This window comes from Lutra lutra, chromosome 2, assembly GCF_902655055.1.
Source record: "Lutra lutra chromosome 2, mLutLut1.2, whole genome shotgun sequence".
NCBI classification, from domain to species: Eukaryota; Metazoa; Chordata; class Mammalia; order Carnivora; family Mustelidae; genus Lutra; species Lutra lutra.
In genome coordinates, this window is record NC_062279.1 from 36,928,150 (window position 1) to 36,955,841 (window position 27,692).

General features: G+C 33.7%; 1 protein-coding gene across 3 annotated transcripts in view; it reads left to right on the forward strand.

The window, feature by feature from the left end:
• The window catches only part of LOC125092775 (A disintegrin and metallopeptidase domain 3-like), a 107,952-nt gene that overhangs the window by 69,866 nt on the left and 10,394 nt on the right, over nucleotides 1-27,692 (forward strand). For all 3 annotated transcript variants that reach the window (XM_047717156.1, XM_047717155.1, XM_047717157.1), the window contains 7 exons: nucleotides 1,360-1,549; nucleotides 15,943-16,041; nucleotides 17,662-17,857; nucleotides 18,312-18,402; nucleotides 18,686-18,875; nucleotides 23,855-23,941; nucleotides 25,850-25,964. In XM_047717156.1, coding sequence (XP_047573112.1) covers nucleotides 1,360-1,549; nucleotides 15,943-16,041; nucleotides 17,662-17,857; nucleotides 18,312-18,402; nucleotides 18,686-18,875; nucleotides 23,855-23,941; nucleotides 25,850-25,964 — 968 coding nt within the window. The remainder of the gene's footprint in view (nucleotides 1-1,359; nucleotides 1,550-15,942; nucleotides 16,042-17,661; nucleotides 17,858-18,311; nucleotides 18,403-18,685; nucleotides 18,876-23,854; nucleotides 23,942-25,849; nucleotides 25,965-27,692) is intronic.

The window sequence follows — 27,692 nt, forward strand, 5'->3', positions numbered from 1 at the left end:
AGTGGCCAAATTATGGAGAGAGCCCAATGGCCACGGACTGATGAATGGATAAAGAAGATGTGGTATATATACACAATGGGATATTACTCAGCCATTAAAAGAATGAAATCTTGTCATTTGCAATGGTGTAGATGGATCTAGAGAGTATTAGTCTATACCAAATAAGTCGGTCAGAAAAAGACAAATGCCATATTATTTCCTTCGCATGTAGAATTTAAGAAATAAAACAGTGAACTTAGGGGGGAAAACAGGCAAACCATAAAAGAGACTCTTAACTGTAGAAAATAAACTGAGGTTTGCTGGAGGGGAGGTTTGTGGGGGTGATGGGTTAAATGAGTGTTGAATATCAAGGAGGGCATTGTTGTGATGACCACTGGGTGTTTCATGTAAGAGATGAATCATTAAATTCTGTGCCAGAAAGCAATGTTACACTGCATGTTAACTACCTGAAATTTAAATAAAAATTTGGAGGAAAAATTTGAAAAAAAAAATGCAATGGTTGACTCTCAATTGGATCTTTTTGCTGTAAAGTGCCAATATTGTGATGATGGTGAAATCTGGATAACATCTGAAGATTAGGTATTTGTACTGTACAAATGTTTCCCAATTTTGAAGGGTCTTTTTTGGAATTAATGTCTATGCAGTAATTATATGTTAAAATATTTAGAGTTATTAGAATCATGTTTGACAACTTATTCTTCATTGTTTTGGGAAAAATTTATTCTTTGGTCTATTTTCATGCCATTTCTCTAAGTTTTAGATTGTTACAAAATTAAATAAAAATTCATTAAATAGTACATGTAGAAGTACAGAAATATTTCAAAAGGTAACAAAATAAAAGGAACCCTAGTTTTATATGTTTTATATAATCAATATTGAGATATTTTAATTAATTTTGTTTCAAAATGCAAACAATTCTGGTTTTTCTTGTGACACTATCAACCATTGTTATTTCTTCAGTTTGCCACATAAATTTTCTAGTGTGTTTCATTTTCTTATAATTAGTGCTTATAATAATGCTTATAATTGTGATGTTGGCAATCATAATGAAAATAATTATAGGATATATTTAAAGAGAAGTATTTTTTGTGTGGCGATCATTATATGTGTTTTAATACATTTTAGCTCATGTCACCTTAACTCCCTCTACTTACTAGATGTCTTGTATGGAATTACAATAGAAATAAACCTATTGTTTTTATTTACAACTTGTATTAAAGATAAAAATCCTCTCCCTTCCTTCTTGGCTCCTCTGTAAGTGCAGTATTACAGAATTTTTGATACTTGTCAGTACTTCACAGAATGTTGCTTTAATAGTGATTTTATTCCATTTATCTGAGGAATATAATTTATTTTTAGACATTCCCATGGTGTCAAGTTTTTTAGCAGTTGCAACGTGGATGAATTTAAACGTATGGCTTCACAGCCTGAATTTGAGTGTCTTCAGAATAAAACAGTTTCAGAAGTGGTTTACCAAGGCAGAGTTATGGCAGCTTGTGGCAATGGAATTTTGGAACCTCCTGAACAATGTGATTGTGGCCTTGCAGAGGTTAGTGACAAACATTTCTAACTCATCTAAAGATTTGTTTTTCTGTTTCTCATGTCTTCTCAATAGAGATGTAATACAGGAGGACTGTTGTTGAAATGCGGCTACCATTTAATTAAACATCTAAGATACAGGGATATGGGGCATGTGATAACTGTCTCATCCTGAATTTGAAGCCTTTGAAAGGTTTAAGTAAAGTGTAACTGTAGCATGGATTACAGAGGCAGATTTTCTTTACAGTGTAACCATTAATACTAATACCCACCTTCCTGTATCATAAACATTGGTAACATTAATCCTGTAATTATCACCTCAAGCATGTGAATTCCTTGAAGTGCCTGCCCTGGTTCACTATGTTATTACATGTATGTTGTTGTATACCTGCTCATCTCCTAATTTCCATCCTTGCATATGAGGGAATGTCATTTATTTTAACTTGACTTCCCAGAATTATATTAGTAATAATCCTTGGTTTGTTATTGTTATATTTAGCTTTTTGCTGTTACTCCTTTTTTAGTTGTGCTTGGTAAGATGGCTAATCACCACATTTTTGTTGTGCCTGTTTTCATACACTTAAGCATGATATTGGGAATGTTCCATGTTCACTTGAGAAAATGCAAACTCTTGTTAGAAACAAAATTTAATACAACTTGATTACATGATAATTTTTCAGTGAATGCCTCAAATCTTCTGTATTTTTATGAATTTTATTTGCCTGAACTCTTAGTACCTGAGAGATAATATTGATACCCACAGCTATGCTATTGGATTTGCCTAATTCTCACTATACATTATTCAGTTTTTTGCTTTGTTTTTTGAAGCTGTTTTATACAGTGGAGACTTAAAATATGATTGTTATATCTTACTAGAAATTTAACTTTAATTTTCAAATACTGTGTCTCCTTACCTCTAATGTTGCTTTCTGTTTTAAAGTCTATTTGGAAAAAAAAAATAAGGTCTATTTGGTTTGACATATCTGTATATCTATGCACATACTAGCTTCTCTTCATCAGTATTTCCCTGATATTTCTTCCTTCTCATTTAGTTTTTCTGTACTAGTAACTTCATGATCTACATTTACTATTCAATCTATCTTTGATTTATCAGATTATCCTCTTAAACATTATTGTGAGTAATATTTTTGCATATTTTTATTTAACCGAAGTCCATAATTTATTCAGATTTATTTTCTTTTCACCAAACAACCTCTTTCTGTACTAGGATCTTCTCTAGGATACCTCATTACATTTAACAGTTATGACTCCTTATAGTCCTCTACATTGCATATGTTTTTAAGTTTAGTTGTCTCACAATTTTCTTATTTTCTATGTTCATTTTGCCACATTTGTTTTTTAATTGGATTTTTGTTCACTTCTTTTTGAATCTGCATGCTTTTTCTTCCACCATTTACTGCATCAGTTATTGGATCTGTACTTTTTATTTTCCTGTAGTGATTATTCTTACATTCTTAGCATACATATTTAAGTTATAACCATATCTAGGCCACCTCTAAAATAATGGGATTTAACTTACATAAAATTCTTATAAATATTGCATTTCTCTCACCTCTGTGCTTTACATTAGAAAATACCCTAAAGATTTTATTCTGAAAATACTTTCTTTATTTTACCTGTTCCATTTGGTCATTAGTATTTCTTTGCATGTCACAGTACCATTCTGAAAGAATTACATTTAAATTATATTCTCTTTCTTAAAATATACTTTAGTATATTTTAGTTCTCTTGAAAGGAAGTTCTCTGCCCACTTGAACAATAAATATTTATGTCATACTTATCATTTCATTGTGATATAAAATACAGAGGAAGTATATGCGTGAAAGACGAATTAAGTCTGTATGGATAGATACTTAACAAGCACCTGAATAATTTGCACTCAGGCCTCATCAAATAAATTTGAATATGATCCCTCCTCTTCAGTTTTTAGGAAGAGTTTAGGAAAGTAAGTATTAAACCTTTTGTGAATGTTTGGAAGAATTCACCAGTGAAGTCATCTGGTCTTGGTCTTATGATTCTTGGGAGGGTTTTGGTTGCTGGCAATCTATTCATCTTTTCATTTCCTCATGATTCAGTTTTGGTATATTTATTTCTAGGAATTTATCCATTTCTACTAAGTTTTTCAATTGATGGTCATATAATTGTTCATAGTAATCTCTTATGAACACTTGTTTTCTTGGTATCAGTTGTAACCTCTCATTTTCCATTTCTGATTTCATTTATGAAAACTCTCATTTTCTTGGTGAGTCTAGCTGAAAGTTGGTTATATTTTTAATCTTTTGAAAGAATTGGCTTAGTTTCATTGATCTTTTCTATTGGGTTTTCAGTCTCCATTTAATTTATTTCCATTTGATTTTTAAATTTTTCTCTACTAACTCTGGTCTTCTTTTTCTACCTCTTTTGTAACTATAAAGTCAGATTGGTTTGAGATATTTTTTGTTTCTTGAGATAAACTATAGTGCTATGTATGTCCCACTTGGAATAGCTTTTGCTTTATCACAGACATTTTTCTGTGTTGCATTTAAATTTTCATTTCTCTCAAGGTATATTTTGATTTTTTAAAAAATTTCTTCATTGATCCATTGGTTATTCACTAACATATTGTTTTACCACCACATATTTGTAATTTTTCCAGATTTCTTCTTGCAATTGATTTCTTCTTTCATACCTTTGTCAGAAAAGATATTTGACAAGATTTTAGACTTCTTAAAACTACTGAGTCTTGGGGCGCCTGGGTGGCTCAGTGGGTTAAAGCTTCTGCCTTCGGCTCAGGTCGTGATCCCAGGGTCCTGGGATAGAGCCCCACGTCGGGCTCTCTGCTCTGCAGGAAGCCTGCTTCCTCCCCCCTCTCTCTCTGCCTGCCTCTCTGCCTACTTGTGATGTCTCTTTCTCTCTGTCAAATAAATAAAATCTTAAAAAAAAAAACTACTGAGTCTTTTTTTGTGGACAACACATGATCTAAAATGGAAAATGTTTCATGTGCACTTGAAAAATATGTATTTTTCTGCTTTTGAAAGGAATGTTGATCTATTAAGTTCATCTGGTCAAATGTGTGTTTTTATTTTCTATTCTTAGAAAATTAAAATAATTCCGAAATTACAAAATCTACATTAATATTTTGTTAAAACTGTGTTAAATTGTTTTTTTTCCTCTCCAAATTGTCCTATAAATTTCAGTTAGTTAACAGGCATTATAATATTAGTTTCAGTAGTAGAATTTAGTGATTCATCACTTACGTATAACACCCAGTGCTCATCACAAGTGCCCTCCTTAATACCTATCACCCATTTAAACCATCCCCTTCCCACCTCACCTCCATAAACCCTGTTTGTTTTCTATAGTTAAAGAGTCTCTTTTATCGTTTGCCTCTCTGTTTTTCCCCTGAGTTCACTGTTTTATTTCTTAAATTCTACATGTGAGGGAAATCATATGGTATTGTCTTTCTCTGACTGACTTCTCATAGCTTTAATACTATCTAGATCCACCCACATCATTGCAAATGGCAAGATTTATCTTTTTACGTCTTTATCCATTCATCAGTCAGTGGATCCTTGGGCTCTCTCCATAATTTAGCTACTGTTAATAATACTGCTATAAATCTTGGGGTGCAATGTATCCCATCAAATGAGTATTTTTGTATCCTTGGGTTATTACCCTGTATGTTACTGCTGGATCATAGGGTAGTTCTTTTTTTTTAACTATTTGTCCCATTGTCACTGAAGACATCAATGCCCAATTCTGCTTCTGCCTGCCATACCTAGCCAAATGATCTGTAGAAATCTGTGTTGTATTGACACAAAGGCATTATGACCTTATCTTTGGTTTTCAACAAAAAAGACTTATGATTATCTAGGTGGTCTTCATTATATTTATATAATGAAGTGTTTTTTCATAAAGTTATTAATGAACATTTAGGTTATTTTCATTTGTAGCTATTATGAAAAATATTTCCAAAGAGTATTCATGTTCAAATCTTTGTTGACTTATGTTTTCATTTCTGTTGGGTAAATATCTAGGAGTGAGATTGATGAGTCATAATGTTAATTTACTATTAAATCTATAATAAAATGTCAAATTGCTTTCCCAAATATTGTATTATTTTACATTCCAAACATCTTGTGTATGAGTGGTAGCTATTCCTTATCCTCATCAACATTTATTATTGCCAGTCTTTTTCATTTTAGTCATTTGCATGTGTGCATTGTGGTTTTAATTTGTATTTCCTTGATGACTAATTATATTGGGCAGTGTTCCATATGATTACGGGACATTCATATTTCTCCTTTTTAAAGTGTCTGTTCAAACATTTTGCACATATTTATAGGGTTGTTTGTTTTTCTAAAATGTAGTTATAGAAATTCTTAATATAAACTATATACAAGTCTTTTGTAAAATTTTCTCCCAGTATGTGGCTTGGCTTTGTATTTTCTTGATGATATCTTTTAAAAAGTCAAAGCTTTTAATTGGGTCAAGTTCAGTTTATCATTTTTTTTTGTTTTATGCATTATGCTATTTGTGCCTTATGTATCCCAAGATTTTAAAGATTTCTCATAAGTATTCTTCAAGAAGTTTATTGATTTTAGCTTTTATGTGTATATCTATGATCCATTTTAAGTAATATTTGTAAGTTAAGTATCAGGGCATTTTTTTTCTGTATGTATTTCCAACTGTTCTAGACCCATTTGTTGAAAAATCATCTTTTTCTTGGTATCTATATTGAAAAGCAGTATATCACATACTTTGTGTCCCATTATTCCATATATCTATCCTTATACCAACACCAGATTTCCTTACCCTAATTCATAAAATCAGGTAAAATGCATCTTCATATTTTGTATTTCTTTATCAATACAGGTTTTGTGATTTTAGGTTTTTACATTTCTATGTAAAATTTAGAATCAACTTGTCTATTTCTACTCACACCCCCTAAAGAAAAAAATAATCCTCCTGAAAGTTTGATTGGGATTTTAAAAAATATAGAATTTGTGGAGAATGGACATATTCATAATTTTATGATTTTCAAACTATAAATATGACATATTGTTCCATTTATTTAGGTATCTTTAACTCTTAAAGTTAACCCTTTCATGTTTTTGAATGTTACTGTAAAGTGACTACTTGTAAAAATTTTAATTCCCAGTATCCTTTGCAGGAATATAGAGATAAAATTAAATCATGAAATTTGTTCACTCCTCCTATTAATGTTATTTTGAATGACTGATTTATATTTTGAAAAATAGTTACAAAATAGCTGAATCAGAATTATCAAAAGAAATGAGTATATGAAAAACAATATGCTTCTGGAGTTTATTCCAAAAATAGAGGAACATTTCAGTATTTTTCAACATATACTATTACATTTATAAAGAGAGAAAAATTGTAAAATACTGCATATTGAAGAGAATTTGATAATGGCTTGGACAACCAGGAGAAAAGAAAATGTCCTTTTCATTCTCAGATTTCTCAATGATGAACCTTGGCTACCTAGTTTATAAAGTTTTGGCTTCCAGTCTCATGATGGAATTTTATTTCTAAAGCACAAATGTCCTTACAAGTCAACTTCTAAGCCAGGCATTTAGTCTAGATTTATACTATTCATTGAGTATTGTGAAAACTTACTCTCTGCTATAGGCTCTTCTTTGATGCTGGCCCTTGGAATTCCCTGGGATGGCATTGATTTTTGCTCCCTCCACATTAACATTTAGTGTGTATTTGATCCCCTATCTTCCCTAAATACTCCTGATAATTTTTCTTTAAAATATTTATATTGTGAAGCATAACATACTTTTGTTAATATTGAAATATAAAAATGAAAAAAAGAATATCATCTGACTCCTATAAATTTAAAACATGTTATATAGTAATAAAGATTTGCTATACTTTAATAATACACTAACTTTGTATTAATGTATTGAAGACACAGTATCTAATTTTATATAAAATATTACATGATAAACCAGGTATTACAAAAGATCAGGAATATATTGTTGTTTTATAAAGGTACCTGATAAATTTATCTACTATTTTGGATGAAAGATCTCTCATTACAGCTTCTCTTACAACATACCACTCAAAACAATTCCATGTATTATAGTTTTCAGAGTACAGATTTATTTTTAGGTTTTGTTTTTGTTTTTGTTTTTCTTTTTTGGTGCAGTTATAAATGGTGTTTTTAAATTTTTCTTTCTGCTAGTTTGTTATTAGCATATAGAAACACTACTGATTTCTTGGTATTAATTTTGTATCCTGCAACTTTATTGAATTCATTTATTACTTCTAGTAGTTATTTGGTGGAATTTTTAGGATTTGGTGGTATTATGTTATCTGCAAATAGAGACAGGTGGTATGCAAATATTATGTTATCTGCTCTACTTATTTACCAATATGGATGCCTCTTATTTCTTGTCTGATTGCTGTGGCTAGAACTTCTAGCACTATATTGAATAAAATTGGTAAGAGTAGACATCCTTATCTTGTGTTTGATCTCAGAAGAAAATCTGTCAGTTTTTCCACATTGAGTATGATATTAGATGAACTGGAAGATCTATATTCTGAAAACTGAAACAACATTGATGAAATAAATTGAAGATTACACAAACAAATGGGAAGATATTCCATGATCATGGATTGGAAAAATTCATATTGTGAAAGTTTTCATATTACCCAAAGCAATCCACAGGTTTTCAGCACAATTCCTATCAAAATACGAACAACATTTTTCACAGAACTAACACAAATGACACTAAAATTTATATGGAATCACAGAAGACCCTGAATATGAGTCAATACACCAGAGAGTGATCTTAAGACTGGCAGAAAAAGCTCCACAAATAAATGTAGGGGAGAAGCCAAATCTGGGAGGTTAGAAAAGGCAGGAACAGTGGTTGGGACCTGCCTGCAGGAGGGAGTTGCAGGCATGGAAAGTGGAAAGCACCAGTAAGCATCATGGAGAAAAAGAGTCCCTGTAATGTCCGGCCTTGAAACCAGAGGGACTGAACTCTCTGTTTGCATAACCAGGAGGACTTGGAGCCTAGAGCTTTGAAAGTCAGCCTGAAGGGCAAGTGAAGCTGAGTCCCCAACCCTTAAAAAGACAACAGCTTGCAGAGAGGCAATATAGAATGGACAGTTTGTACAACACCTGGGACAAATGAGAGAGATATCTCTGTATAAGGATTGTAGAGCATGTTGGGGTCTTTTCTAGGAACAAAGGAGCTGGCATCTGCCATTTTCCTCCTCAACCCCTAGCATAAACACAGAGCAGAGCCACCTGCGAAGGTGGTGCTACATATACGCTTGCTGCCTGATCTGCTAACACTGTGCCCCATGCACTGATGACTGGCCCAGTCCAAGATTTCTAACCTCAGAAATGGACTTTGCGTGAATTATTTTAATGCTGCACACCCTGCCTAACAGCTGCCTCCAGGCACTGCATCCCCCGTGGGGTGGCCATCGCTTAGGGCACCCAGTTTAGGACTAATGGCTCAGCTCAAATTTTGCTAACTGCTTTGTGTGCCCCACCCACCTACCACAGAGCCTCAACTTCTTCCACAATTCACACCCAGCTACCGGGGACACAGACATCACATGTCCCAGGTTGTCACTACTGCAGCATGCCACCTGTAGAGGTTACTTTTAGGTAGTCTCGAGCAATGGAATGTAGAAAGGGCCCACAGTGACCACCTGGCTGAAAACACAGTCCCATCAGGCGACCCACCTCAAAATATCCATAGACCCTAACTAACCAATGGGCTACTTAAAACTAGGCACAGTTACCAAAATACTACCTCACCTTTTCACTTTAAATATGGCCCCTAACCACTGCCTCATTGCAGACAGCCTCTCCTTTGCTGTGAATTCCCCCCTTCCCCATTCCCTTGCAGTGTATTCAATAAACTTCTGACTCCTTTGTTGGGTGAATCCTTTTACTGCCTGATCATTGGCTTTCACCCAATCATTGCCCCACACTTTGGAGGTCTCCCATCTGATTGAGAGACATAACACACTGCATCCCCCTATCTGCTGTTGCTAACATGCACTGTGCCTCTGACTACTACCCTGCTTTGGGGGACCCAAACTAAGACTACTGATTCAGCACAAATTTCTCCAATGCTGTTAGTGCTTTATCCAGCCACCACCTTGCCACCATGCCAAGCCCCTGTGCTCACAGATGCCTCACACTGTGGCCAGCCACCGCATGATCCTGGTCACCTTGGCAGCCACACACACTGCACCCTGGCTGCTGCCGCTTACATGTGCCATGCCCCTGGCCACTGCTCCACTTTGGGGGATCCAGGCTACTAGCAGCTCGCTGCAAATTTTGCTAAGATCATCACCTACTGTGAGCCCTCCTGAAGTTTTGTCCCCTGAGAGCTAGCCTACCTGGGTTTCATTAATACCACAAAGGGCACACAACAGCCAACAACAGGCGGAGGTGTAGCACAGAAGTCTAGACTGAAAGGAAAAGATACTCAGAAATAATAGCAGGATGGAAACAACACACAGGAGACTCCTCTAAAGAGCCCAGGTTCTGGTGAACAGATTTTAGTATAGTGCACTGCAGGGCACTACAGGACCTCTTCTTCATAAAGCCACTACTTTCAAAAACAAAGGATGTAGATGACTTTCCTAACACACAGAAACAGAGGTAGACAAAATGAGGTACAGGAAGTTGTTGCAAATGAAAGAACATGGCAAAATCATAGCAGGAAATCCAAGTGAAACAGAAATAAGTAATATGCCTGATAGAGAATTTAATGATTATAAAGATACTCACTGGATTTTAGAAGAAAGTGGAAGACATCAATAAGACCCTAGATGAAAAAATAAAATATAACATATCAGAGATGAAGAACTCAATAAATGAAATTAAAATGCAATGGATGGGTTAAATAGTAGGTTACAGGGAGCAGAGGAATATATCAGTGACCTAGAGATAGAATGGAAAACAATCAAGCTGAACAAGGGAGAGACGAACAAAAATTGAATAATAAGAATACACCCAGAGAACTCAGTGACTCAATCAAGCATAATCATATTCACATTTTAGAGATCCCAGAAGGGGAAGAGAGGAAAAAGGGGGCTGAAAATGTACTTGAAGAAATAATAGCTGGGAACTTACCAAATCTGGGGTGGGAGACAGACATCCAGTTTCAGGAGGCACAGAGAGCCCTTGACAAATTCAACCTAAAGAGGTCTACACCAAGACACATAGAAATTAAAATGGCAAAAAATCGTGATAAAGAATTTTAAAGGTTATAAGAGAATTAAAGGAAACCCCATAAGGCTATAAGGTTATTTTCCAGAAAGGAGTGGCATGAAGTATCCAAAGTGTTGAGGGAAAAATCTGTATCCAAGAATACTCTATCCAGTAAGGCTATTATTCAGAATAGAAGGAGAGGTAGTATCTCAAACAATCAAAAACTAAAAGATTTAATAACCACTGAACTAGCTCTATAAGAAATATTAAAAGGGTTCCTTTCAATGGAAAGGAAAGACCATAAGTGAGAATATGAAAAATAGAAAACACAAAAGCAGTAAAAATAAGTGTTTCTGTAAAAGTCAATCAAGACATTCATAAAATAAGAGGATATAAAATATACCAAATATCTAAAATGTAAAGGGGAGAGGAGTAAAGAATGAGTTCAAAATGAAGTGACCAGCAGTTTAATATAGACTGCTATATGCAGAAGATGTTATATATAAATCTAATAGTAACTGCAAATCAAAAAAAAACAGGAACAGATATGCAAAAAATAGAATAAGGTATTCAAGTATATCACTAAAGAAAACCAACAAGCCATGGAAGAGATAAAGATAATAAAAGATCAGAGAAAAGCTGCAAAAACAACCATATATCAACTAACAAAATGGCAATAAATATGAACCTATCAATAATTATTTTGAATATAGGTGGACTAAACACTCCAAGAAACAGAGGGTGTCACAGTGGATTAAAAAAGACTCATCCACATGCTGCTTACAAGGGACTAATTTCAGACCTAAAGATACTTGTAGATTGAAAGTGAGGGGATAGAGAAACACTAACCATGCAAATGGAATGCAGAAGAAACCCAGAGTAGCAATACCTGCATCAGACAAAATGACTTTTTAAAAAAATTTAAATTCCAGTCAATACATAGTGTAATATTATTTTCAGTTGTACAAAACAATGATTCAACAATTCTATACATCACCCAGTGCTCATCAAAATAAGCGTAGTCCTTGACTCCACCACATACTTAACACATCACCTTACCCACCTTCCTTCTGGTAACTGTCAGTTTATTCTCTGTAGTTAAGAGCCTGTTTCTTGGTTTGCCTCTCTCTCTCTTCCCCCCCGCCCTTTGCTCATTTGTTTTGTTTCTTAAATTCCACAAATAAGCAAAATCTTTTATTTTTCTTTCTCTGACTGACTTGTGTCACTTAGCATAATACTCTAGATCTGTCTATATCATTGAAATTGGCAAGATTAATACTTTTTTATGACTTAGCAATATTCCATCATAAATATATGCCACACATCTTTATCTATTCATACATCAATGGACACTTGGGCTGCTTCCATAATTTGGCTATTGTAGATAACACTGCTATGAACATTGGGTGCATGAATCCCTTGGAATTAGTATTTTTGTATTGTTTGGGTAAATACCTCATAATATAATTGCCAGGTTATATATATTTATTATATATATATAATTGCTAGTTCTATTTTTAACTTTTTGAAGAACCTCCATACTGTTTTCCAGAGTGGCTGCACCAGTTTGCATTTTGCCTTTCTCCACATCCTTGTAAACCAAGAAATAGACCCTTAACTATATAGAAAAAACACATGTTTACCAGAGGGGAGGTAGGTGGGGCATGAGTTAAATAGGTGATGGGCATTAAGGAATGCATCTGTCATGATGTGTACTGTGTGATGTATGGAATCTGAAATAATAAAACACTGTATGTTAACTACACTGGAATTAAAATAAAATAAAAAAGATTAAAAGGCAACCTATTCAATGGGACAAGATATTTGCAAATGGTATATCTGAAAATGGCTTAATATCCAAAATATATATAGAATTTATATAAACACCAAAAAAATCTGATTTAAAGTTGAATAGACATTTTCCCAAAGAAGACATCCAGATGGCAAATGGACAATTAAAAAGATGCTCAACTTATTTCACTCAGCATAATCTCTTCCAGTCCCGTCCATGTTGCTACAAAACTTGGGGATTCGTCCTTTCTTTCTTTTTTTTTTTTTTTTTTACAGCTTTATAAACATATATTTTTATCCCCAGGGGTACAGGTCTGCGAATCGCCAGGTTTACACACTTCACAACACTCACCATAGCACATACCCTCCCCGATATCCATAACCCCACCCCCTCTCCCAACCCCCTCCCCCCATCAACCCTCAGTTTGTTTTGTGAGATTAAGAGTCACTTATGGTTTGTTTCCCTCCCAATCCCATCTTGTTTCATTTACTCTTCTCCTACCCCCTCGACCCCCCATGTTGCATCTCCTCTCCCTCATATCAGGGAGATCATATGATATGTTGATAGTTGTCTTTCTCCGATTGACTTATTTCGCTAAGCATGATACCCTCTAGTTCCATCCACGTCGTCGCAAATGGCAAGATTTCATTTCTTTTGATGGCTGCATAGTATTCCATTGTGTATATATACCACATCTTCTTTATCCATTCGTCTGTAGATGGACATCTAGGTTCTTTCCATAGTTTGGCTATTGTAGACATTGCTGCTATAAACATTCGGGTGCATGTGCCCCTTCGGATCACTATGTTTGTATCTTTAGGGTAAATACCCAGCAGTGCAATTGCAGGGTCATAGGGTAGTTCTATTTTCAACATTTTGAGGAACCTCCATGCTGTTTTCCAGAGTGGTTGCACCAGCTTGCATTCCCACCAACAGTGTAGGAGGGTTCCCCTTTCTCCGCATCCTCGCCAGCATCTGTCATTTCCTGACTTGTTAATTTTAGCCATTCTGACTGGTGTGAGGTGATATCTCATGGTGGTTTTGATTTGTATTTCCCTGATGCCGAGTGATATGGAGCACTTTTTCATGTGTCTGTTGGCCATCTGGATGTCTTCTTGGCAGAAATGTCTGTTCATGTCCTCTGCCCATTTCTTGATTGGATTATTTGTTCTTTGGGTGTTGAGAGAGAGTCAATTATCATATGGTTTCACTTATTTGTGGAGCATAACAAATAGCATGGAGGACAAGGGGAGATGGAGAGGAGAAGGGAGTTGAGGGAAATTGGAAGGGGAGGTGAACCATGAGAGACTATGGACTCTGAAAAACGATCTGGGAATTTTGAGGGGGTGGGGGGTGGGAGGTTGGGGGCACCAGGTGGTGGGTATTGTAGAGGGCACGGATTGCATGGAGCACTGGGTGTGGTGCAAAAATAATGAATACTGTTATGCTGAAAAAAATAAAAAAATTAAAAAAAAAATGATGCTCAACATCATTAATCATTAGGGAAATGCAAATCAAAGTCACAATGACACATTATGCCAGAAAGAATGGGTAACAATCAAAAGGACAAGAAATAACAAGTATTAGTGAGGATGTGGAGAAAAAGGTACACTTGTACACTGTTGGTGGAAATTTAAATTGATGCAGCCATTGTGAAATACACTGTGGAGTTTCCTCAAAAAATTGAAAATAAAAATTCATATGATCCAATAATTCCACTACTATTATTTATCTAAACAAAACAAAGACTAATTCAAAAAGATGCATGCACCCCTACATTTATTGCAACATTATTTACAATAGCCAATATATGGAAGCTATTTAAGTGTCCATCAATGCATGAACGGATAAGGGAAAATGGTGTACACACACACACACACACACACACAATGGGATATTATGCAGCTGTAGAAAGGTTGAGATTCTTCCATTTGAGGCAACATGGATATACCTAGAGGGTATTTTTCTAAGTGAAATCAGTCAGACTGAGAAAGACAAATGCCATATGACTACACTCATAAGTGGAATAAAAAAATGCCAAATGTATAAACAAACAAAAAGCAAAATCAGATCTATAAATACAGAGAACAAACTGATGGTTCCCAGAGGGGTGGATGGTGAGTGGTTGGACAAAATGGGTGAAGGGGAGAGAAAGATACAGATTTCCAGTTATGGAATGAATAAGTTACAGGAATAAAAGGTATAGCATAAGGAATATAGTCAATGATTTTTTAGAATGATCTGTGAGGACTGATGGTAGCTATACTTATTTACCTAGCAAAATATATAAACTTGTCAAAGCACAAAACTGTAAACCTGAAACTAGTGTAACATTCTGGAACTATATGCAAGTAAAAAAATTCACCGTAAAATGAAAATAAATGAATACATATATATAACACTAACATTTTACACACATACTATAAATTCACACATTTAATGGGGTGAGGTGGAGTAAAGCTTTATCCATAAACTTAAAGAACAAACCAGATAAAAAAGATTATGGTTCTCAGATTTTATGAGTTTGCAATTTCACAATATCATAATATCAAGAAGTTACCAGGAAAAAAAAATTAAAAGTAAATTATCATGACAAATTTTAAAATGTAGTGATAATATGTCAGTGGCTAGGAGTTAATGTTATTAATATAATGCTTATAAATAAAGAAAATATGTGTCCTACTTAATACCCACCACCAGTCTCACCTAACTCCCCATGCTTTTCCCCTCCCAGACCCTCAGTTTGTTTCTCAGAGCACTGGTGCATAAACAATGAATCTTGGAATACTGAAAAAATAAAATAAATTTTTTAAAAAAGAAAAGACTGTAAATAAATAAATAAAGGAAATAAATAGAAATTCATCAACAGAAATATAGACACAAAAATATAAAATAAACATAATGTGCAGGTATGTAAAATTTTTAGCACATGGGTAATAAAAATAATAATATTGAAGTAAATATAAAGTTATTTGTGCCTATCCACTTTACTAATTTTTAAATATTACTATCAGTCTTGTGAAACATCTCTCTTACTATGTAGAAAGAAGAAAGTAGTATATTATGAGGAGTCATTACTATTTTCGTGCTCTACTATCTAATAATTTATAGAATTAATGTTTAATATAGGGGCTAAGAGTTAAAAAGATATTGACAAACTTTTTTCTTTGAAACATTATTTAGTATAATAAAATGTTATAATTTAGCATCTCTATTCTGTCATATCCATAAATTGTTATATATTCCCAAGATGATATCTTGAGGAAGTTTGGTAAAATAGAAAAGTATTACTCAAATAATTAACTTGGTGAAATATTTTGTATATTTTGACCATAAATACAATTATTTATTTGATTGAAAATTCCTATTATTTAACTCTTATATTCGTTTGTAGGAATGCAGTCATAAAAAATGTTGTAATCCTTTAGATTGTACTCTGATTGGATATGCAGAGTGTGGCAATGGACCATGCTGTGATAGAAAAACATGTCAGGTAAGCTTTCAAAATACTACATGATTTCCTTCCATAATTTTTTGTGTTCTTGTGCATTCATTTTTATAGTATTTTTTAAACTGTTTATTTTACACAGCTTTCAAATATGTAACTTTATATACCTGATTCATACACTGTTGATTTCCACATTCTGAGGATGTCTTTTGACTTTTTTCAACCTCCTTAACTGTGCCTCTCACTGCACTGTTTTTAATCTACCCAGGCCCCATCCAGTTATTATTTAATATTAATTCCAGATTATTTGGACAGTATGAACTCCTCGTGGTCATACCTGAATTTAGCTCTTCATGATCACACAACTTATGACAAAATTACAAATAAGCCACCCAAAACATGGTTGACATACAATGTTTGAATAAACGAACAATAATAGTAATCTCATTTTGAGAATAGCAGAAAGGAAGTTCATGTAAAATAGCAACATGTAGCATGTCTAATATCTAATACTGAAGTTTAATTTTGCAAGGACTTCTGATCCCAGAAGTAGATTGAATCTTTGACTTCCCTTGGGAAGTTGTCCATTCAATTTTCCTTTGTAGCCACACCTGAAAGGAGACTGAGTAAGATTCGTTTTTGGGGATCACTTCATTGTAGTGTCTTGTCTTTTCTGTGCCAATTTCAGGAGTCAATGACAATTATAGAAGCTGATTAATTGAGATCTTGATTGTCAGATTTCAGATTAGTCAGGTTCTCTGTCAATGAAAGCTCTTCTAACATCATCCTACTTTGTTCTATGTGTGTTCTTTTTCATTCTATGTGCTTCTTTCACTCTGTAATTAAAGCCAATGGTCACTTGTCTTCAAGGAGTATAAATATAGAGGCAAGCCTCGAGTTTCTACCACTTAGCAATAAATCTTGTCACTCTTCCCATCACCAGAGCGCTCATCTTGGCCTTTGTCTCCAAATCAGCAGGATTGAGCAATAAGGCTTTTCTACACAGTCCCTTGCCTTTCTTTTGCACATGGAGCTGATTGCTACATTTGGTAGAGCCTTTAAAAACATTAAGGTGAAAAGGACGTTCCATAACATTTGCCACTTACAGGTGAACAATTTAGTGGCATTTACTACGTTCACAATATTGTGCAACTGCCACTTCTATCTAGTTCCAAAACATGTTCCTTACTCAATCAGGAGACTCATAGATCTTGAAGCCCTTGTTCTCCTTTCTCTCTCCCCCTCAGTCCCTAGCCTCCACCAATTTGTGTTCTGTCTGGAGTAACCTATTCTGGATATTTCATATAAGTAGAAGCATAGAATGTATGACCTTTTGTGGTGGCTTTCTTTACTTAAGATAGTGTGGAAGTTTCATCCACCTTGTAGCATATATATCAGTGCTCCTTTATATGACTGAAAATATTCCATTGTATGAATATACCATGATATGTTAATATACTCACCCATTGATGGACATTTGGGTTTTTTCCAATCTATTTTACTTAAGAGTAAATTGATAGTTCATAATTTGACCTTAAGTACTGAAAAATGTAATAATGGAAGTGACAGAAATACACTGCTCTTGTTAAAGTTTTGTTGTTGTTGTTTTTTTACATTTTTGGTTTACTACTTTAAAAAAAAGACTGATTTTTCTTTGTCTCACAGATAGCCGAAAGAGGACGCTTATGTAGGAAAATGACAGATCCATGTGATTTTCCAGAATATTGCAATGGATCATCTATATTTTGTGTACCTGATGTGAAATCTGCTGATTTAGAACCATGCAATAATAAGACTGCTTATTGCTTTAAAGGAGTCTGCCAAGATCCAGATATGCAATGTGAAAAATTATTTGGCAAATGTAATAGATGTATCTTTTTTTCTGGGGTTCATTTTCAAACTGTGTTTTTCTAAAGACAGTAATCTGTCCAATAGCCTTCATAAGAGGTACTGTTTGTATAAATTCAAATTTGAAAATAAAATTGTGAATCAGTGTGACTTTGAACTATGTAAAGAGGCAAAATAGACCTAATAAGTATAGGAAAAAAAAAAAAGGTATTAATTAAGTTTCAGATGATTGGTGCAAAGAAGATAGAATATTAGGATTGTAGATAAGAGAGCAAATGACTGCTTTCTTAGTCATTTCTGCCTATCAAAATTTTCCTATTCTCAAGTGGGTAATTTTTAGTGTTTCTCCTTTTGTTTCCAGGAGATGACACTAAATATTTATAGTAGATGACACTGAAGGGCATGGCTATTGTCTAGATATCTCTATATTAATTTTTTAAAGAGTAATTAAAACTTTATATTTTCAGTCGCTAAAGTTTCTACTTATCTATGTACACAAGAAGTGAATTTTCAAGCAGATAATTTTGGAAATTGTGGAAAATCAAGTTGTAATTTTGGGTGTGTATTCAGATAACTATAATTTTTCAAATGTATGTGTGTGTGTGTGTGTGTGTGTGTGTGCATGCACGCGCAAAAATAAGTTAATGCCAATGAGAGATGGACCTAGTATATACAGATGAATTTATTTGTTATACTTCATAAGATGATATATGTTCTGAATAACTTTGATGTTATGATCTGAGAAACATTTTGAATTATTTTCATGTTTTGAACTGTTAATTACTTAATACAGGGTGTCTCTAAGTGACATATGAGCTTTTTTTCTGCCTTCTATTGACAGGAGTATCCTTTGTGGAAAGATAGTTTGTCACTGGACACATTCAGAAATAGTACCAATAAAAGCTTATGATGTACAATATACTTACCTTGGAGGCCATATCTGTTTGTCGGCATATTTAAGAAATGAAACACACACTTCAGGTCATGATATTACCATAATGAACAGTGGCACTATGTGTGGAGTAAATAAGGTAAATAAAAATTTTACTTGATTTCCATATATGTGTGCATCTGAGTGTCTGTGTATGTAAATATTTGTTCATGAGAGAGATAGAGAAAAAAGAGAGGATAAGGTTCAAGATGTCAGTCTGGAAAAACCCTGAACTCACTTCCTCCCTGGACATACTGAATCTACATACCACTGAGATATAGAACTGTTCCTCCTGGAGAGAGAAAGAGAGAGAGACTTAAAGATTTTTTCATTTATAATTAATGTTATAAATTTTGGTTACTGTATCATGATCTTAAGATTCAAATCTCAGAATTTCTATTAGTCAAAGGAACACTTGCTAGTGGACTATCATTGTTTTATTATAAATTTTGCTATAGATATTAAACTTGTTTTCTCACACTTGAGAATCTAAAACTCTTTGTTAGGCTAGGATCTGAACTTCAAAAAATTTGTGTAAACAAAGAACAAAAAAGAACAGATAATACACCAAAAAAGTAGGTCAGAACAACCTACTAACAACAACAAAAAAGCAAAAAAAGCCAAGAATTTAATCTTTCTAAAATTGACAAGGAGAATTACTTTCATTATAGTGAAACTAAAACATTTATTTGCTCATAGACCAACTTGCCTAATTCTTCCTCCAAAATCACAACATATATATGTTAAAAATTTAGCCTTTCTACAAGACGCAATAATAAAAGAGTTTAAGCTTTGTTTATTTTTATCAAGTTCAATTTCTAGCCACACCACTTTTCCTACTTAGAGGTCTGTGACTGGGGCTAAAAGTTCCAACTCCCTAATCATTTGGTCTTTTTAATAACCAGCCCCACCCAAAAGCAATCTAGAAGCTCCACCCTAAGTCACCCCATAAACATAAACTCAGGTTTGGTTGGAAGCAGACTAATAACAGAAAACATTCTTATCACATGGGAAGTTCCAAGGGGATTTAGATGCTCTGTGCCAGAAACCAGGGACAAAGACTAAAGTATTTTTATGTGTTATACTACACACACACACACACACACACACTCAAACACTATTTTGTGTAAATTAATGAGTGATTAAATAAGTTAGTAAATTTATGTATTTACTCCATCATATTTACAGTAAATATTTTTCAGTTTAAATTATTTTTTAAAGGGTGACATATTAGTTTATAATGTAGTCAGTACTAGTATGTTCCTTTGCAACTTCATCATTGTTTTTATGTCAGAATAAAATTATCTCAAGTTTACTTCCATTTTTCTCTTAATTTTCATTTCTTAAAATATGATATCTCAATGATGAATCTGATACCATCAAACTCTCAGCAGGTTTTTATTTCTTTTTTTTTTTTTTTGGTAGGGGTGGGATGTCCTGCTGGTGGAGATTGAAAAACTGACTTAAAGGTTTATATAAAAATGCAAAGGACAGAAGACATACAAATGGCTAACAGACACATGAAAAAATGTTCATCATCTTTAGCCATCAGGGAGATTCAAATCAAAACCACATTGAGATAACACCTTACACCAGTTAGAATGGCCAAAATTAACAAGACAGTAAACAACAAGTGTTGGAGAGGATGTGGAGAAAGGGGAAACCTCATACACTGTTGGTGTGATTGCAAGTTGGGGCAACCACTTTGGAAAACAGTATAAAGATTCCTTAAGAAATGAAAAATAGAGTTACCCTATGACCCTGCAATTGCACTACTGGGTATTTGCCCCAAAGATACAGATGTAGTGAAAAGAGGGGCCATCTGTACCCCAATGTTCATAGCAGCAATGGCCCCAGTCATCAAACTGTGGAAAGAAGCAAGATGCCCTTTGGTGGATGAATGGATAAAGAAGATATGGTCCAGGGACACCTCGGTGGCTCAGTGGGTTAAGCCTTTGCCTTCGGCTCAGGTCATGATCTCAGAGTCCTGGGATCGAGCCCCGCATCAGGCTCTCTGCTCGGCAGGGAGCCTGCTTCCTCCCTCCTCTCTGCCTGCCTCTCTGCCTACTTGTGATCTCTGCCAAATAAATAAATAAAATCCTTAAAAAAAAAAAAAGATATGGTCCATATACACTATGGAGTATTATGCCTCCATCAGAAAGGATGAATACCCAACTTATGTATCAACATAGAGGGGACTGGAAGAGATTATGCTAAGTGAAATAAGACAAGGAGTGAGAGAGGAAGGGAAGGGAAGGAGAGGAAAAGGGCAGGGAAAGAAAGAGAAGGGAAGGAAGGGACTGAGATATGGAGGGAGGGAGACTGGCTTTTCCTACTTGGTTCAGTAGGAGCTATAAATTGGCATGATATTTTACTCCCACATTATTTTTAATTAAAAAAAAAAACACAAAACTGGCAGCCTTTTCCATGTGACAAGGATTTATCAAATGACAGTCTCATTTGGGAACCAGCCATTTAGGTCGTGGTACTTCCAAAACTTTAAATGGATAGCGATTCTCCTAAAGGACAGACCACTTGCAAAGTCCAAAATCTATAGTCACCATTAATTCAATTGCTTTAGGAAACAAAATACCTTCTTTAATTTTCTTCTTTGGGATAAAATTGTTTTGCGGAATGCATTTTGTAATTGAGAGAATGGAGAGGTGAGTAGTGAATATGAGAGCTAACTGCTTCTGTGGTTTTGTGGACACTTCTGTGGATAATTCCACATTTTGGCCCTCCTGTCCAAACTGCATTTTTGGCTCTTCTTCCTTTGCTTTTCCTTATTACTCTGAGGCTGCAGATCCTCCAAGCATTGTAGGCTGGTCAACCAAGGCTCTCTCCTTGACCATTGTATGGGATGTGGTTGCTTCCTCACTCATTTTACCCATTGGTGGCCTTCATCTTATTTTGAAATCCCAGAAGTTCTTAAATCTCTCATCTTCTAATTGCCTTGTTCTGATTGTCCTTTACTCACATTAATTAGGAAAAGGGGAGTAATTGTGAGTGCCATGTCTGTGAATTTGAATTGAAATTATTCTGTGGTTATTTAAAAAATTCATCAAGATATACTTCATTTTCATTTGTTACTCCACGTTGTTCAGTTGATTTCAGAGTGGCTGGAAAGACTTCTTTATCTTATTATTATTAATGTGGTCCTTTATAAAAATTATCCTAACAGAAAAGAACAGAAAGAAGGAAAGAGGGGAGACCTTATATCTTATGTACAACACGATGAAAAGTATGTCTCTTATGAATCATAATAAAATTTTAAATAAAACACATATATTTATACTGCATGGAGATAGGCATTATTCCAATAATGCAAGTTTGCCTAATACTGGATGTGACAGAAAGCTTTTTTGATTTCTTTTTTATTTATAAGACTTAGAACAGAATAGTTTATTGAAGTAATTTCTAGCTCAGGTCGGGTAGGGAAGATAACACCTCTCAGCAATTCATTTTTAACCTGAAGATGGGTATGTTTAGGACATATTTAATTGTCCAAAATTAGATAAGTTAATCACTGAGTAGATAAGTAAAATTAACTGCCTTTTTCTTACTCACACCTGGGACTGTAAGAAAATATGCTTACAGAATCCAGGCATTTCTCTTTCAAGAAATATGCATTTACATATATTTATATATTTTTTCCTTTGATACATGATGTAACTGCTTCTGAAACATTATTTGTGTCTCTTATTCAAAGACGGAAGTCTTGTAGATTAGTTTATATTCAAAAAATCACCCCAACCATTGCCCAGGGCTAAGTACTTTTATAATGTCTCTTGCTTTTGCTGTCATTACAAAGGAGCCAGCTACAAACTGATCTGTTTACTTAAAAATTGTATCCGAAGCATAGGTCTTAACTTTTCCTGGATTATTTTTCCCCTAAAGACAACCCAGTGAAATATGACTCATCTATTATTGCCTCATGACAATGTTTTAAAGAGAACTAGAATGAAGATGGTTTAGTGGATAGGTGATGTTGGTTTGTCCAACATTTTGTTATTCTTGCTGGCTTCATCAGAGCACTTTCAGTTAATGAACAAGCTGATATTCTTTCCTTTATGATGATAATTGATTATGGTGATAGGAAATAATGATTTTTAAGACTATTCATCATATAGTGTATATTCTATCAGATAACCTGAGAAAAGTCAGCAGATAATCTTAGAAAATATCCCAAAGATATTCAGATTAAAATAAAATTTGGATATAGGAATAAGCACTTAAAATCTACATGAAAATGAGGTAAATAAACAATAAAATAGTATCTTGTATTAGTGAGCATTTACTATGTGCCAACATTACTTTTACTCCTTTATGTCTAACAAATTGCTTCATCCTTATACCTACATTTTTTAATAACCTACAGTTTAAAAAATTTTGGATATCAATTGCTATTCCAAATTCAAAGATGGACAAACTGAAGCATGGGAATATTAAATAATTTGTACTAAGGTCACATTGCTAATGTGAAAGATAAAAGATATTGTCATTAATATTGGAAATAAACATAAAAATGACAGATACTTAGCATTGGTCAATAAATATGTGGCTCTGTGACTAAAGTAGTTCTTGCACTGAATGTTGGGTCTGTCAGTAACTCATGCATGAACTTAAAAGAGTGCATTTATTTTTAGCAAATACAAAATGAGAATAAAAACATCTTCCTCACAAAGTCAATCTGAGTATATATTATAAAATTGTATAGAAAATAGAAAGACACATCCTAGCTCATTACAAATGATCAGTATAAGTTATCTATATTTGTTCTTACACCAGTTAGTATCAATAAACTCACAGCTGTGCTCCCTCATAAGGAAAAAATAGTATCTCGTTCTCAGAATTTTATATGTAGTAGTGTAATAACATGCCATTTAGACTCCCAACTTGTTTTTATTAAAAGGAATAAATGTCATGAAATCAACTTATCTGGTGTGTGTGTGTGTGTGTGTGTATGTGGGGATGTGTATGTGTATCTATCTTGTGCATCTAATTTTTGTACCAAGTACAATTGCTCAACTCTTGAGTTTACATTTAAAATTTTTGTTGTTGGTTGTTTTAACATTTTAGTATTGCTTTCGTGGAACCTGCCAAGAAGCCAGTGACTACCCAAATAGACCAAATTGTCGGTCAGAAGTAAATTGCAGTGGACATGGAGTATGTATTATTTCCTCTATTTTTACATATAGTATTTAAAATCCATGTCAGTAACTTTTTCCAGGATAGTAATAAGGTTCAGAATTATTTGATGTGGAAATTTCTTTTAGAAATTACTGTTAAATAAGGAAAATGATTCTATTATGTATACATATACATAAGATTTATGTGTTTAGATTATTATTGGCCTCATGAACTGATAAACTTTGAACTTTGTACAAAAGTGCAGTATGCAACATATTCCAGTATGAAATTTTGGAAATGGGTTTATTGAAGATTAAGAACATAAGTTTATACATGCTTATATAAATTTTGCTTGTAATTGAATGTACGTGTACTGATATGTTTAAACACATACACTTAATATACTTATATTACACATATGACTTATAATCTAATGTTTTTATGAGAGCAGAATTTCTTATTCAGATCTCTTTTGTCCTTTAATATCTTCAATTTATTTCTGTGTATGTCTCTTCTATACTATATTTGAAAACTCATTTGCCAATGGACTTTTAGATTATGTCAAATTTTTACTTAGCTAATGTAAATAATGGTATAATGGACATTGTTGTACATTCACCTTTGGACAATTACCCGATTTCTTAAATTGTTAGCAATGAAATCTGATGGGTGAAATTTATGCACCATTTAAATTTTCATAAATATTATGTTTTTAAGAAATGTACCAGATTTGCTCTCACCTATCATGAATGAAAATGTGCATTTTCTCAAATTCTAGCCAGACTAGCTTCTTAGTTTTTAAAATCTCTTCTCACGGGCGCCTGGGTGGCTCAGTGGGTTGAAGCCTCTGCCTTCGGCTCAGGTCATGATCTCAGGGTCCTGGGATCGTGCCCCACATCGGGCTCTCTGTTCAGCGGGAAACTGCTTCCTCATCGCTCTCTGCCTGCCTCTCTACTTGTAATCTCTATCAATTAAATAAATAAAATCTTAAAAAAATTAAAAAATAAAATAAAATAAAATAAAATCTCACAGCTAAATATATTGTTAATTTGCATTTAGTTAAGAAATAAAGACACAGTTCTTAAGCATGTATGTATCCTCATATTGTCATTTACATTTCTATTTATCCATTTACATTCTATTTGTATATTGTGAAATTAGCTGCTAGGGTGTAGAAATTTTGTATTTTTCCAAGAGTGCATTTGGCCTTAACTTTGTGGCTAGTGTCTGCTGCCATATTGATGTTTCATATTTTAAATAATAATCCAGGAAAAAACTGACCTTCCTGCATGTTTTTGTATCAAAATTCTCTCCCAAATTGCTAACATGTCCTATCATTAGCAGTTTCTTTTCTGTTTCTTTCCTTTCTTGTTTAGTTTAAATTTAATTTCTGCATGAATCTACTTCTAGATCCTCTCTTCTGCTTCTGACCCTTTTGATTCATCAACTAGATCAGATTTATAGGTGTTTTCTAGCCTTCCTATTTCTAGCAAAATACATTTTGGTATCTATGTCTGGATAAGCAAGCTTTTTCCTTTACAATTTCCCCCCCATTTTTTGTAAAAGTTGGCTCTTATCACAGACATTTTAAAAAAATCTAGCACAATTCATAATATAAATCAGCTCTCTTAATTTCATAATTTTGAGCTTCATAATTTCTATGCCTTTTTAGAATAAGGTATTTTCATTGTATCAGTGTGTTATCTATTGTTATTTAAAAAGACAAAAGACAAATAAGAAGTATCTATGACATTGAAAAGATACTGCAAAGACATTTATTATATTATATTTTATTGTAAAAATTATTTTCCACATTAAAATAAAAAACTAATGTATGAAGCGATCATATTTTAATAACATATATTGACTAATAGTCACAAATAAGGCATTTACTTTTTGCATTATACCTAAAATGTTCTAATTTTTTGTTTGGTTTTTGTTTAGGTTTGTAATAATAATCTTCATTGTCACTGTGATGTTGGGTATTCTCCTCCACATTGTGAACCAGCACCAGCATCACCAGGAGGAAGTTATGATGATGGGTTTTGGTTTGCCCATAGTTAGTATCAGTGTGCTTCAGTAGAGCTTTCTGTACTTATAGAAATGGTCTCCACTGACCATGTGGCTATCGAGCACCTGACATGTCGATAGTGCAACTAAAGGGTTAAAATTTCCTTTTTATTTTACTTTAATTTAAATTCCAGTAGCCATTTGTGGCCAGTGACAACTATATTAAACAGTACAGCTCCAGATCATACTGTCAATCAAAACTTTGCATATGCTTTTAGTTCCAATCAAGAGATGAATATGCTAATAGACCTCCCTTTAATTTTAACCATGGTTCCCAAAACATTTCTGTTTATACAGCAGAGTTTTTTAGATAAGTATGATTAAATTACAGAATAGGGGAAAGTTTTATTATATACTCTGTATATTCCGAGGATGTTAACGATTTTAACATGCTAGTCACATCTTTCAAATGACCATACTATTTAAAGGTAAAAGTAACAAAATCTATACTCATAGCATATGGATAGTAGATGGTATGAAACACTGGTGAACATTCACGAATATTTGTTCATTTTCTTCATAGTGTATTCATTTTTTCTAAATATCACAATGTAAAAATCTCATAAGAATATAATTCCATTAATGTCTTTCCATCATTTATGTTTCTGTAATTATGCATACATATTTATATAAACCTGATAATACACCATTATATTTGCTTTAAACAGCCAATGGAAAGTTAAAGATTTTTTAATATAAATATTTCCATTTACCTATCAATTTACTGTTTTAATAAAAATATTTCCATTTACCTTTCAATTTACTGTTTTCAAGGGCTTTTCGGTTCTTCCAGCACATTAAATTTCCATGTGTGTCATTTTCTTTCTCACTGACAAACTTCCTTTACATATATCTATATCTGTATCTATCTACCTACCTACCTTGTGGTGACCAATTATTCTCAGCTTTTGTCTTTAAAATGTTTTATAAAAATGTCTCAAATTGTGAAGTGTATTTTAACTGGAAGTAGAATTCTGCATTGAGAATACCAATACTAATACCAATACTCCTTTCAGCAGTTCAGAGGTATAATTCAATTGTATCCTTAGTCTCATTTTAGGTCTTTATCTATTTTGAATTTGTTTTTGTGTATGTTCTCTGAAAGTGGTCCATATCATTCCTCTGCATGTTGCTGTCCAGTACTCCCAATACCATTTGTTGAGGAGACTGTCTTTTTTCCATTGGATATCCTTTCCTGTGTTGTTGAAGATTAGTTGACCATAGAGTTGTGGGTTCATTTCTGGGTTCTCTATTCTTTTCCACTGATGTATGTTACTGTCTGTTTTTGTGCCAGTACCATACTTTCTTTGTACAGCTTAGTAATGTAGCTTGAAGTCTGGAATTGTGATACCTCCAGGGTTGCTTTTCTTTTCCAAGATTGCTTTGGTTGTTTGGGGTCTTTTGTGGCTCCATACAAATTTTATGGTTGGTTGGTCTAGCTCTGTGAAAAATCCTGTTGGTATTTTGACAGGGATTGCATTAAATGTATAGATTGCTTTGGGTAGTATAGAGATTTTAACAATACTTGTTATTCCAATCCATGAGCCTGGAATGGTTTTCCCTTTGTATCCTTTTCAATTTCTTTCATCAGTGTTCTATAGTTTTCAGAGTATACAGGTCTTTCACATTTTTTGTTTAGGTTTATTGCTAGGTATCTTATTGTTTTTGATGTAATTGTAAATGGGTCAGTTCCTTGATCTCTATCTGATTCTTCATT